This window comes from Anas platyrhynchos, chromosome 2 (genome assembly GCF_047663525.1).
Source record: "Anas platyrhynchos isolate ZD024472 breed Pekin duck chromosome 2, IASCAAS_PekinDuck_T2T, whole genome shotgun sequence".
Lineage (NCBI taxonomy): Eukaryota > Metazoa > Chordata > Aves > Anseriformes > Anatidae > Anas > Anas platyrhynchos.
The window spans coordinates 153724870-153736900 of NC_092588.1; the positions used below are offsets into that span (position 1 = coordinate 153724870).

General features: G+C 43.2%; 1 protein-coding gene across 2 annotated transcripts in view; it reads right to left on the bottom strand.

The window, feature by feature from the left end:
* The window catches only part of SCN5A (sodium voltage-gated channel alpha subunit 5), a 207351-nt gene that overhangs the window by 25853 nt on the left and 169467 nt on the right, over positions 1 to 12031 (bottom strand). For both annotated transcript variants that reach the window (XM_072033864.1, XM_072033865.1), the window contains one exon: positions 11707 to 11880. In XM_072033864.1, the coding sequence (XP_071889965.1) occupies positions 11707 to 11880 (174 nt within the window). The remainder of the gene's footprint in view (positions 1 to 11706; positions 11881 to 12031) is intronic.

A 12031-nucleotide genomic window follows, 5' to 3' on the forward strand; every position in this document is an offset into this window, starting at 1 on the left:
TTCCTATAAAATGCACAACCTTCTGTTGGGCTTGAGCCTTCATCTTGCATGGCACACATGTTAACAGGTAAGCTACGGAGTGTCTCACCCTCCTATGTACCTCTTCTGACCTGAGATGCTTTATTTAGACCTGTGCGGTGTCAAGAGTTGGACTTGATGATCCTTAAGGGTCCCTTCCAACTCAGGATATTCTATGATTCTATGATTATTGTTCTTATTTGCATACGCTCTGCTTCTAGTATCTCCCTTGAGGGTTTTTCCCAAACGTGCTAGATCTTGCTAAGAAGCTTCCACAGTTTCCTTCCTAAATCTTCCTTCCCTTAACTTAATAGAGTAATAACACCCTCTGCTTCAGCTCTAGGCTGTTCCATATCCCTTTACTTGCTGTTTATTTGGTTCCTCTGAAGTCCCAAAGATGATGCTTTCACTGGAATTTGCTACCCACCCACCGTGAGCCCCTGTGCACAGCCTGACCAGCAATGAGGGTGTGTAAGGCAGGGGAGCAGCCCTCCCAAATCACTGTATGGGATCCTGCCTCTTCAGACATTAATGGCATGGGTCCCATCAGTTCCATGGGCTGAGACTTCAATCCCATGGCAGCTCTTCTCTTTTGTTTTCCTCAGGTCATCTCAGCACAGCCCCAAAATAACTCAACCTCAGTTCTCTAAGCAAACTACTAAAGGTCATTCCACCCTGAAAGAGGCAGTGTTTACCACCCAGCTCAATGGCACAGTTGAGTTTCCCAGCAAATCCCAGCCTCCAGGCAAAGCCAGGGTTGATGCTACCCACACACCTTGGTTTCTTCTTGCCATTGCAGAAGGTGGTGTTTGAGCTCTCTTCTATCCTAGCATGTAGTGAAATTTTTCAGCTCTGTTCCTCACTTTCTTTTCACATATATCATTTTAACTATATATGTATAAATACATCTATATACCTATATTTCTATATGCAATTTGTTTAAATAGATCTCCTTTGCTGGAGAGAATGACAGACTTTGAAGGAGTTTGCACAGCAGCCTCCTGGAGCTGAGTAAAGAGAGAAATGAATGAACACCACATCTTTCATTTTTGCCGTTTTCAGTGTTATGCTCAAGAAAAAAATTAGAGCTTTTAAATCTTGTGACTGCACTGAACACCAGAAATGACCGTGGGGATTACCAGGCCCATGCATGGTGTTTTGAAAGCAAACCTGCTGTCATCTCTGTGGCTTAGCAGCATGGGCCTGGAGTACCCATTGTATGACATTCCCAGGTGTTTCCAGAGAAAAATTGAGAAGAATCAATGAATTTAGGCCACTAGAATACAAGCAATGATCTCTAGAGAGATCTCAAGAGACTAGCCTCACTGGTAACTCTTCAGAGTTATAGCCAACATGTTTCTAATGAGAATAATGTCTGAATTTCTTAGTCAGTTTGGTACAATGCACCACTAGATTATATTTGACCAAAAATGTTTTTGTCCAGGAATCAGGACATCTTGAAAGTGATGGTCATTCTTTTAGGTTTACCATTTTAAAGAAATATTGTCATTCTTGAGATGAGAAATAAGACCCATCTGTTTGCAGCCAGGTATCTCACTTCTAGGCTCCCACTGTGCTCAGTGTTGTCTCCACAAATCGGCCAGGGTGTGCTTTGTGTCCATCTGGGAGAAGCAAAGTGGTGGGGACAGCAGTGAGCTCTTCTGAAAATGCATCAGCTTCTTCCCACGAGCTGGCTTTACGGTGTGCTTCTTTTAGTTATCAGATGTTTCAAGCTCCTTGATGCACTCTACAGGGAGCACATTGGTGCTGACATAATTCACGAGTTAACATATATGCAGCATTTCTTGGACTATTGAAATTACAAACACAGATGTAAAGTTATAGAATAGCTATATACGTCTCCAGTATCTGACAGTGACTTCAGAATTGTAACTGATGCAAACCCCAGTAAAGCTGTCAAAAGAAAATTTTAAGGTTGCAGAAAAAAAAATTGCAGAGTAGGAAGTGCCATAGTGCAGCCTCCTTCCAGAACACACAGGGGAAAAGGTCTTTAGTCAAAGAGACAGACTCTTTTTCCCAATGAGCTGTTGCATTAATAACAGATATGAGGTTACTTCCCATACATGTAGACCTTAATAGCACATTAGGAGCGTGCACACCCTACCCAGGCAATCTTGCTGGTGCCAGGGGGCACAGTCTTTGGGAGCAGCATTTCACCTGAACCTGACAGTTTCCTATAGCAATGAGGTGGGTTTGAGCTGCAGTAGGAGCTAGTCCTTTCTTTTTGGTGCTCCTTCTCACCAGCCTAAAAGCACATCCTTATGGATAACCAGTGAACATCCACTGCACCGAGCTGGAAAGGGGATTTAAGCAGCACAATACTGCCCAGCCATAGACTGCATCTTCGTGTTGAGTCACATCACTACCCAGATGAATTAATAGCAGAGAACAAGGAACAAGTTGTTCTGTCTGGGCAGCAGTAAAAATACTCCTTGGCTGGCAATTTAAAGCCTAAAACCTGTAACAACAAGAAGAACCCCCAATAATTACATGCCCTGTAAGGTGCTCTCTGGGAGAGGAGCACAGACCACCATCCTGGTTAGGGCCACAGCACTTGCCAGGGATTTCATCAAATTAATCTACCTGCTTAAATGAGAGGGGAGGAAACAGGAGGGAGAAGAAGAAAGAAGAAAAAGAAGAAAAAAAAAAAAGAAGAAAAAAAAAAAAGGCTATCCAAAAGGGAGCACAGCAGCTGAGCTGAAAGCTCTGGCCACTTATTTAAATAAGCAGTTTCAGCTAATGCAGGCCCCCAGTGCTTTCAAATAGCTTTTTATGTGCCCCAGGAACACCTGTCTCTCTCTAATTGTGCTTAGAAAAGAGAAAAAAAAAAAAAAAAGATAGAAGAAAGAGAGCTTGGATTACTTCAGGTGCTTCTTTTTTCCTCTTTTCCACCCAGGCTAGCTTCTCATGCCTGTTGCTGCAAGTAATGCCTACAGAGCAGATCTTCAGATCCTCCCAGGCCAGGTGGCAGCTCAGTGCCTTTAAAGGCCAGGCCCATGGTCCTCAGCTGGCCCCATTTCTTTTGAAAAGGAACAAAGCTAGGTCTGTACACCAAATGCATACTGAGAGAAAAAAACTACAGGGAAAGGGGAATTTGCAATAACAGGTGAAATATCTGGAGCTTCTGCTGCCTCTCTGAAATACCCTTGGGTGAAACACCTTGTAATGAGGTTGATGTTCCCTCTACCATGTATCATTTCTGAGCAGAGGTTTATTATCCCCTTAATCTTTTCTCATACCTGTTTACCCTTTTTCTTGGGCATTGCATTTTCTGCCTCACAGCTGCCTAACTGCATGAGTGCACCTACAGATCCAGGAACTGCATCATATGAATGAAGGGCAAAAAGGTAAAGGTCTTTAATTTAGGAGGCTAGAGAGACTAAGGTGCTCTGCACGAAATCTCCACCTCTGCTGCCTGCTTCCTTGAACCAGAACCCTTGTGTTCAGGTGAGGACCACGGACTCCTGAGGGCAGCTCTGGAGCTGGTCCATGGCACAGAGACGAATGTGTCTGCAAAGGAATTAACAGAGGGCTGCCCTTACCAGCAGCAGGTTGGTTACTGCTCTGGAGTGCTCTCACGTACTGTAATATGATGGGATACATGAGTGCTTAGGTTAATTATAAACAAAAAATTATCTCCTGGAAAGCCAGACGCTACTTTGTGTAACTCAGGTTAAAAGAGGTTTTCACATCATCCACTCAGCCTATTTTTTTAAATTTTTTTTTGCAAGGCATTTCCTCTTTAAAAAAAAAAAAAAATCTCCATCTAATGCTCAAGCTAAGGCTGTGAAAGTCTATTAATATTCCATCATCTCAGCTTGTTTCCTACTCCGTGTGTCCACGCTTTTTGAGGCAATGTTTCCGTTGCAGAGGGCAGCCTCGTTGCAAACAGCATGTGCCACTCCTGTTGGCATAAACGCTTTTAAATAAATCATTCCTGCATCCTAATTGCTTCCTGGTGGTTTCCAGAAGAACCTCTTTACGTCTCGCTGTTCTCTTAATCTGTCACCTCCTTTACACCTGCTCAGGCTTTTCTAACAGCTCCCGTGAATTCCCAAGGCAGATGGCTGCGAATCAAGAATTAAACCTCAGCTAATTTCCAAGGGTGAGCCAAACAACCTGCTGCTGTGTTCTTGCATCCAGTGAGATAGCAAAGGGCTTGGCTGCCCTTTGGGATTCGCAGTTTTCCCATCCCAACCACTTGGAATGGGGTTTCAGGCTTTCACAGTCCACCTTTACATTGCACCTTTGCCAGATCCCTGGGTCATGTTTACCAGCATGGATAGGGATGGCAAAAGAAATCCTGTGACTTTTGGGGACCATAGGATGCCCCTCGATCAGCCAGACCTTGTGCTAGAACTGGAGCCTTCCTCCTTTTTACTGCAGTGGTGGCTGTCTGGGTGCAGCTGCTTGGGAAAGGCTGGCATTTCTACTGGGGTTTGCAACAAAAGAATTTTTTCATTGTCAACTCTGTTCTGCTTCTCATCCAGGCGCCGTGCAGAGACAGCCTTGATTTAGGGCAGCTGAGCAGGAATGATATTCTCCCCTTCAAAAGATCTGTGAAAACACCTCCCGATGCATCCCAGGGTACCCTCTTGATGCTGACGGCTGTTGTCAGGTTGTGGACGGGGATGCTCTTGATTATTGTTTGTTATTTGAAGACAGCATTGTAATGCCAGGGGTGTGCACGGTGATTGCTGAGAGAACATTTCCCTGGGGTTCAGCCCCATCGGATGTGCTCCACTGCCATTGCTGCCGGTGAGAGCTGAGGTGCTGAGCCGAAGGGATGCTTATTTCTGGGCAGAATTAGGCTCAACTTTACTCAAATATGACACAATGCAAAAGGAAAAGAGAGAAATTTGCGTGGGTTGTTTTCACAAGGCGCAATTCTGGATTTCCTTGTTTCCCTAAAGCATTTATTTAATCAGATGGTCCAAATCAATAGGAAAAATACCAAAATCGATGTGGCAAATATGACTTGAAAAACATCCCTGCATAGTTGAATTCTTGAACCTGACTTGGTCCTGATTTTGTATCGAATAGGTTAGGATGGAGAGTGACCCTGACAAATTACAGAACCTCCAATTTCTGTGAATAAGGATACATCACAATGGTGCCATGGCATGTGTCAGAATCCTCATCTTCATTTTCCTCAGCACAAAGCACCCCAAAGCCAGTTTCACAGCCATGCCAGGTTAGGAGGCCAACCCAAAATCTCTATACCACTGGTGTGCAACTTCTAAGTTTCCTCCGAATTCCTTTGATCCTCCTTTGACTGCCACGAATCTCTTAAGCAGCCTTTTCACCTCTAGCTTGGGTGAAGCCTCGATGGTGGTGATGGTCAACAGCTGTTGAGGTTGTGAAGGTGCTGGGCACCAGGGAGGAGAACCATGGGACAGAGCTCCTCTTATATCTGATGATATAAGGTCCATGTTTCCCTCCAGCACTGATCCTCCACCCAAGGGAGAACATCACTTTGTAAGGAATTTGGCTGCTATGCTCACAGCCATGGAAAGGGCTGGGCAGGCTGCATGCAAGGGCTGAAGGCTCAAATATCCCTTGTTTTATTTTTAAGGATGTTCTTCTAAAAAGGGCCACTGAAACGTGCTCCATCTTTAAATAACTTCAAGAAGTAAAAACAGTTGGTAAATCTAGTTCAGCACAATCTGAGCTGAGCTTGGCTTTTTATACCTCTTTCAAAAGCTGAAATTATCCCTTAATAACAAATTTTTCATATTTTAACCATTTTGCAGCATTTAGGCAGGCAGTAAGCTAGGTTTGCTGATGGACTTTTCTCCTCACCCTCATTGACCGTCCCTTTTCCTTTGTCTGAAGCATTCTTTGCCTGAAATCCAGCTTGCACTTCCACTTGGCAAAGCCAGGCTGCTCTCCTTTTAGCATCTATGTGGTAACTAACATGAGGTGCAAACCAAGATAAGAGAAGACATTTGGATGTTTTCACATGTGTTATGTTGAGATAAAGTGTGGGGAGGCAGAAGGGAGATTTACAGTGTCCGCTGACCTGCTAACACACATTAAAACCGCTTATCTCATCTTCATGTGGATTTTTTTTTTTTCACTTACCCTGAATTAGGCAACATGTAGTAAAACAGCATTTTTTTTTCCCCCTTTGAAAGAAGGCTCCCTGGCTTCTGGAGAGGGATTCTCTTTTCTCTTTAGTTAGCTGGGAGGTTTATGTCATTGGCAGAAGCCCAGAAGAATGCACACTGAGACATCTTCAAAAATCCCACAAGAGCATTTGCTTTGAAGAACTGGAAGGAAACCAGTCAAAAACCTGCTCTGAGGTAATAATGATCTGCTGTAACCCGTGGATTTTCAATAGCTCATAGAGAGCACTAATAAATTCACTCATAAACTGCTTCTCCAAGTGACAGGCTATATTATTTTTACTCTACCTTGGCTGTATTTTTGTCATTCTGTTCCCGTGTGCTTTTCCAAACAGAAACTAGATGAAATCCACATGCTTTTAAGATACTTTCCAAAGAATACAAATTGGATTTCAGTGCTGTTTGGGAGCAATTCATTACAGCAGATTGTGTAATTACTGGTAAGGCAAACAGAAATCACCTTGCTAATCAACAGGGAATACAGATGGAAAAAACAATTAAAGTAATCATAAGCCATCAATATTTACTTCACACAGCAAGTTTTTAATTGTCACTTAAAGACAATCCAACACAAGGGCATAATTTAATTCAATTCAATTTTCAGCTAGGGATAGAAAGACTGCTAAAATTGTTCGTCTCAAACCCAAAGATTATTAGCTGTTTTTTAACTCGTCTGGCAGTGAAGTATTCTAAGTAGAAATCTTAGAGCAAGTGCTTTCCAGGAAACTATCTCGGAAAGCATAATGTCTGTATTTTTTAACCATTCACTGAAAATGATGGTGTGTTTAATGACTGAACACCCATGAGCGATCCTCAAGCATGCAGACAGGAAATTTGACGGCAAACGGGAGATTTGGAAAGGGGCTCAAGGGGGAACACAGATCTCTAAGTACAAACTCAGCAGTGCACAGGCAAAGACCAGAAACCTGTTCTGTTATAACCATTCACCAAAAGGGGCAACAACCCCCTACATCTTACTTTACTATTATAAAATTGTCAACAAATCCTTTCCTCCTGGGCTTGCTGTATAACTCACTTGAGATGCTTGGCCTCAAAAGATACTGTTGAGCCTTGCTTGAACTATTTTGCAGACAGAAATGCTGCTCACAGCTGTTGTGAGCCCCAGCCTCCATGGCAGTGGAGCAGTTTCTTGGGGAAAATGACTGAAAGGAGCGAGCGATCTCTCTCCATGGTGGCTCAGCTGGAGAAAGAACTTGGTGGGGCATCAGGACAGAGATTGGGACCTAGAGAGCATCTTCCCCTCCCTACTACAGGATGGAGCTTTAGGGACCATCACTGAAGAGGACTGAAAGGGAAGGAGGCTTTAAAAATCACTAGGAAATAACCTTTCCCTATTTCAAATCTTGCAAAGTGTTATCATCTTAGAAAGAACTTGTGGAGAAACTCTCACCTCCCCTCATCTCTGAAACCAGTAAAGAACAATTTTTTTTTTTTTTTTTTTTTTTTTAAGCCTCGATTGGAACTAACTTTTGGTCAATTAAATGGAACGCAAAAGCTGCAATGGAGACGATGGATTTGCGATAATGGACTTTTGTAGAGAAATGACATTGGTGCCCGCTTAAGAGGATTTTTCTGTGTATGCCACAGGCCATGAAACCTGCCTTTGAGTTTTTTCCAAGCAGTGTTACTAATGAGTTAGGGCTGTTACATCCCCTTCCCGAGAGCTTTCCCATGACTGCTGCAGGGTAGTGGTCTCTCCCCCTCACCTCCAGTGCGTGATCAACGAGCAAAGAAGCTGCTGACTGCAACACCTCTACCCTTTGAATGATGCTGAGCCCCAGACCAGTGCCTTCCCTGAACTGACCACTGCAAAGGAATAATCTGCCTGCTGTCGGCAGAGGCCGGGGCATCGCTCAGAATTAATTGGCTGAAGCTCAAACTAGATAAGCTCGAGATAATATTTATAGGTCAGAGGAAACAATTGAAAGCAACATCAAACGTGATACCAGCAGGCACGACCGGAGGAGTTTATCTGCTCCCTGTTTTAAAACCCAACTGTCTCTGCCTGTCGCGGGACGCGCCTGGTTGAGAGCAGTTTTCATAAACATTTGTTCTGAATGCCATGCGCCTTCGTCTCTGGCCAAGTTTGTACTTCTTGTTTAATCTGCTGAGTACAAACAGGTTTTGATTGCACGAATGCTTGGGAAATATCAATTCTTTGTGAAAATATTTGCCTGTGCAGCCTAGCAAAGAGGCTTCTGCATAAACACCATTCCTGATGGTGACGGTGATGCTGATGTCTGTCTACACTCTGGTTACGCTACAGGCTCTGCTTTTTTCTCATTTGGAAATAGCTGTGACTTGCAGTCCCCATCGCACAGTTTGTGTGCATAGCAAAACTACATTTACAGTGTAGAAGTGGGTTAATTTTAAGAATATACATGTTACTTGCAGGGAGGTAATGTATAGATTAATGCATTAATGATTTTTGTTCAGTATATCCATAATTACTGCAGAAATTTAAGGCATCTCTCCCAAGTGCTCTAAGTTGAAATGAGCCTCTGTTTTGTGGTTTGATTACTCCTTTCTCTGTTCCTCCCAAAGAAATCTGTTGCAAAGCTTTACTGTATTGCAATGTATTTAAAAGCACTCTCTTTTTGTTTTGCTACACTTGCACGCTTCTTAGAGATGTGGAGGACCATTATCAGAGATCATCCTTTAGGGATTCTACATCCAGCAAAAATAGCCCTCAGTTTGTGGATTACTGTGTGTTTTGATGTTCAGGCTGTGCAAGACAGAATTTTTGTTAGTAATCCACAATCACGAGACAGAGCCCTTGCTGCTCCACAGGCCCAAATCAGTGTCAAAGGTCTTTCACTGAGCAGAGTAAGTATGGGGAAAAATAATAATTCTTCAGCAATGTGCTTATAACCCCTCTGGGTTCACTTCCCATTTAGAAACAGTGAATACTTGCAAATTTTAAGATGGTTTTATGAATAATTCACAGCAGAGAAAGAGTTCTGAGTTGCATTTGTACAATGAGAAAACACAGATGATAGATAGTTTCCCATGTCCAATGAAAAATCAACCATTGCAGCTTGAATTTTGAATACCAATACCAAATTGCTAATGAATAATTTGCAGATCAGGAATTTTTAAGTGAATAATTTTAAACAAATAAATTTGAGAAAATCAGACAAGTGGTTCATCTGCTTCTTTTCGAGCAGCTAATTCACCCATTCACTCCCTTCTGCAGCTCAGTTGCAGTGATTTGGTTCTCAAAGGACCAAAAGAAAATGTAAATTGAAGTAAAAAGTGTGCTGGAAAAACGACAGCATGTTACTCTGCCAATTCAGAGTGGCAGGGTGTGTGAGCAATAGGCTAGGAGAAGAGCATCTGTTAAACCTGCTAAAAATATAGTACCGGTTCTCATAATCCATGTTGGCAAATGACTGTGAAGAAAATAATGGGGCATGGAGAAAAGCTTTATTAATTGAGAATGCAAAAGGACAAACTTCCTAGAGTCGATTAAGTAACCAAAACAACTCAAGGGTGGGACATCTTTTTGGCTACCTTGGGGATCCTGCAAAAACAACCTTTACACGTGGGTTCAGAAAATAAAGAAGACTAGGCCAGTGGCTTTGCTGGGGACAGGGCAGTCCAGGGGTGCTGTGGTCTGCCTGCCCCCGTAGCACTGGTTAATGACCTGTGTGCGCTGGAAGTGGCAAGGATGTGCAGCCCCTTTCCCCAACCCACCCATGGCTCTCTCTGCAATCTGACATTACATTCACAAACCCCATCATGAAAAGGCAAACATTAACCTTAAATTTTTGGGCTACGTACTGACTTTGCATTCTTATACAGCTCCTATTTCAAGTGAGCTTTTTGCATGGAGGACAGAATTTCATTGCTTTTCTGGTTTACTCTCTTTGGCATTAATTAAATGCCATGCTCTATGTGTACTTCTAATAAGGAAGGAACTCACTGCAGACTATTGGTAATACAGCAGAGCACCAAACTGCCTCAGTGAATTCACCATGCAAACTCTCATCCCCATCAGGAACACCCCTACTTATAGTAGTGACAATATTCAGCTCTCATCTAGCTCTTCTAGTCTCCAGAAGGTCATTATGAAGATTAGCTCCAACAACAAATTCCTGGAAACCCATACAATACTTTACATGAGTCCTACTAGTCCCATTTTACAGATGGAGGAACAAAGGAAGAGATGGTATGCCACTTGACCTAAACCACAGTAAGCACAGTTTTCGGGTTTGGGCTGTAACTTAGGAGCTGGTGGTTTCCAATTTTGTGGTTAGATAATTAAACCAGGCCTTCCTTTTCTATTGAAACTAATCTGTGAAAAATAAGTGCCTTCCCTTTAAGAGGTTTCCAAGCATGTATGTGAAGAGGAATTTATGACCTACAATTTATGTAAAGAACTTCCTTTTCATAAATCAATTTATTAAAGCTCTGGAGAAGCTTCCAAAGGCTCTGATCCAGCAGGGCACTTAGACATGTCCATAACTTCAAACAAGTAAATCGCCCCATTGAAGTGCTTTTCTGGGCTGGGGCCAAAGAAAGTACAGCTCTCCCCCGAGTCAAGGTTCAGACGTAAAATGGGGGAAAAAAATAATTCATCAGAAGTTTAATAAGTTACAGTCATGGCAAAGCTCTGCTAGCCTGCCACATTAATACCCCGAGCTAATAAGAAATGGCCTTGGGGAGATAATTGCCTCCTTATTGATATGCTGTGATGAAATGTTAAACCTCATCTGGAGGATGCAGCGTTTCTGGCCTTTCTGGAATTCATCAGATCCCACACTCAGCCATTGTGAAACTTCAGGTTTTATGTGCTAATACCTGCTGACCTTCTCCATGGGGGTCCAGGCACAACTTTGGAGAGGGCACAGCTGGTTCTAGCAACCCTCTTAGGGGATTAACTCCCTTTTATTCAACTATTTCTTGGTTTTAAAGATTATTCTCTCGGGAGAGCCATGCGCAGAGACATTTCATGGATTTAGAGTATTTTGTATGGTTTTGTAGTAGTGAAATCACTTTAGGTAGGGCTATTCACACCTTCGTCTGGACTCCTCCACTTGTGAATGCTTGGGAGATTGAGCATCCTGCGAGGTGCTGCTGGCAGCCTCACAGGGAAGCTCTGCCAAGGACAGCTCCTCTAATCTGCTGAGACTTGTGTGTTGAGGTCATGTGCGGAGCACTCGGAGGTAACCGGACCTTGTGCTAGGCGGGAGTGTGGGACGAGACATTAAATGCTAAGAGAAAGAGCGAGCTCCTGGGGACTAGAGGGGAACGTGACTCACATTAGCAGGGTAACACCTCTGCGCAGAGACATGGAGCCGTTTTCTCCACCCTGGCACGCTGTGTGCTGGGGATGCACAGTCGCAAAACGGCGTCTGGCGACCTCCTTCGAGGTTCACCAAAGGTTGTTACTCGGAGTCAGAGCGACAGCTGTCATTTTGCAGACGCAAAGCTGCCAGACTTAACAGCCTCTATTCCTTATGCACACCACAAAATCACAACATGAGCAGCATCGTAGCTCCCAAACGGTACTTACATCTACAATGAGGAAGTCAAGCCAGCACCAGGCGTTGGTGAAATACTTCTTGAAGCCATAAGCCACCCATTTCAAAAGCATTTCCAAGACAAAGATGTAAGTGAATATTTTGTCAGCGTATTCCAGCATGGTTTTTATGTTTTTTCGATCTTCAAGATAAATATCTTCAAAAGCCTGGAAGTGCAAAATATTGATTAAAAGCTTCTGCTGAGCAATGTTGGAAAGCATCAGTGCTGCACATGGTCTCATTTGATGGGACATCATGTACTGGCAGTGATTTCTGGTATATTTTAATGTTACCATCAGAACGAGTGCACAGTCATAG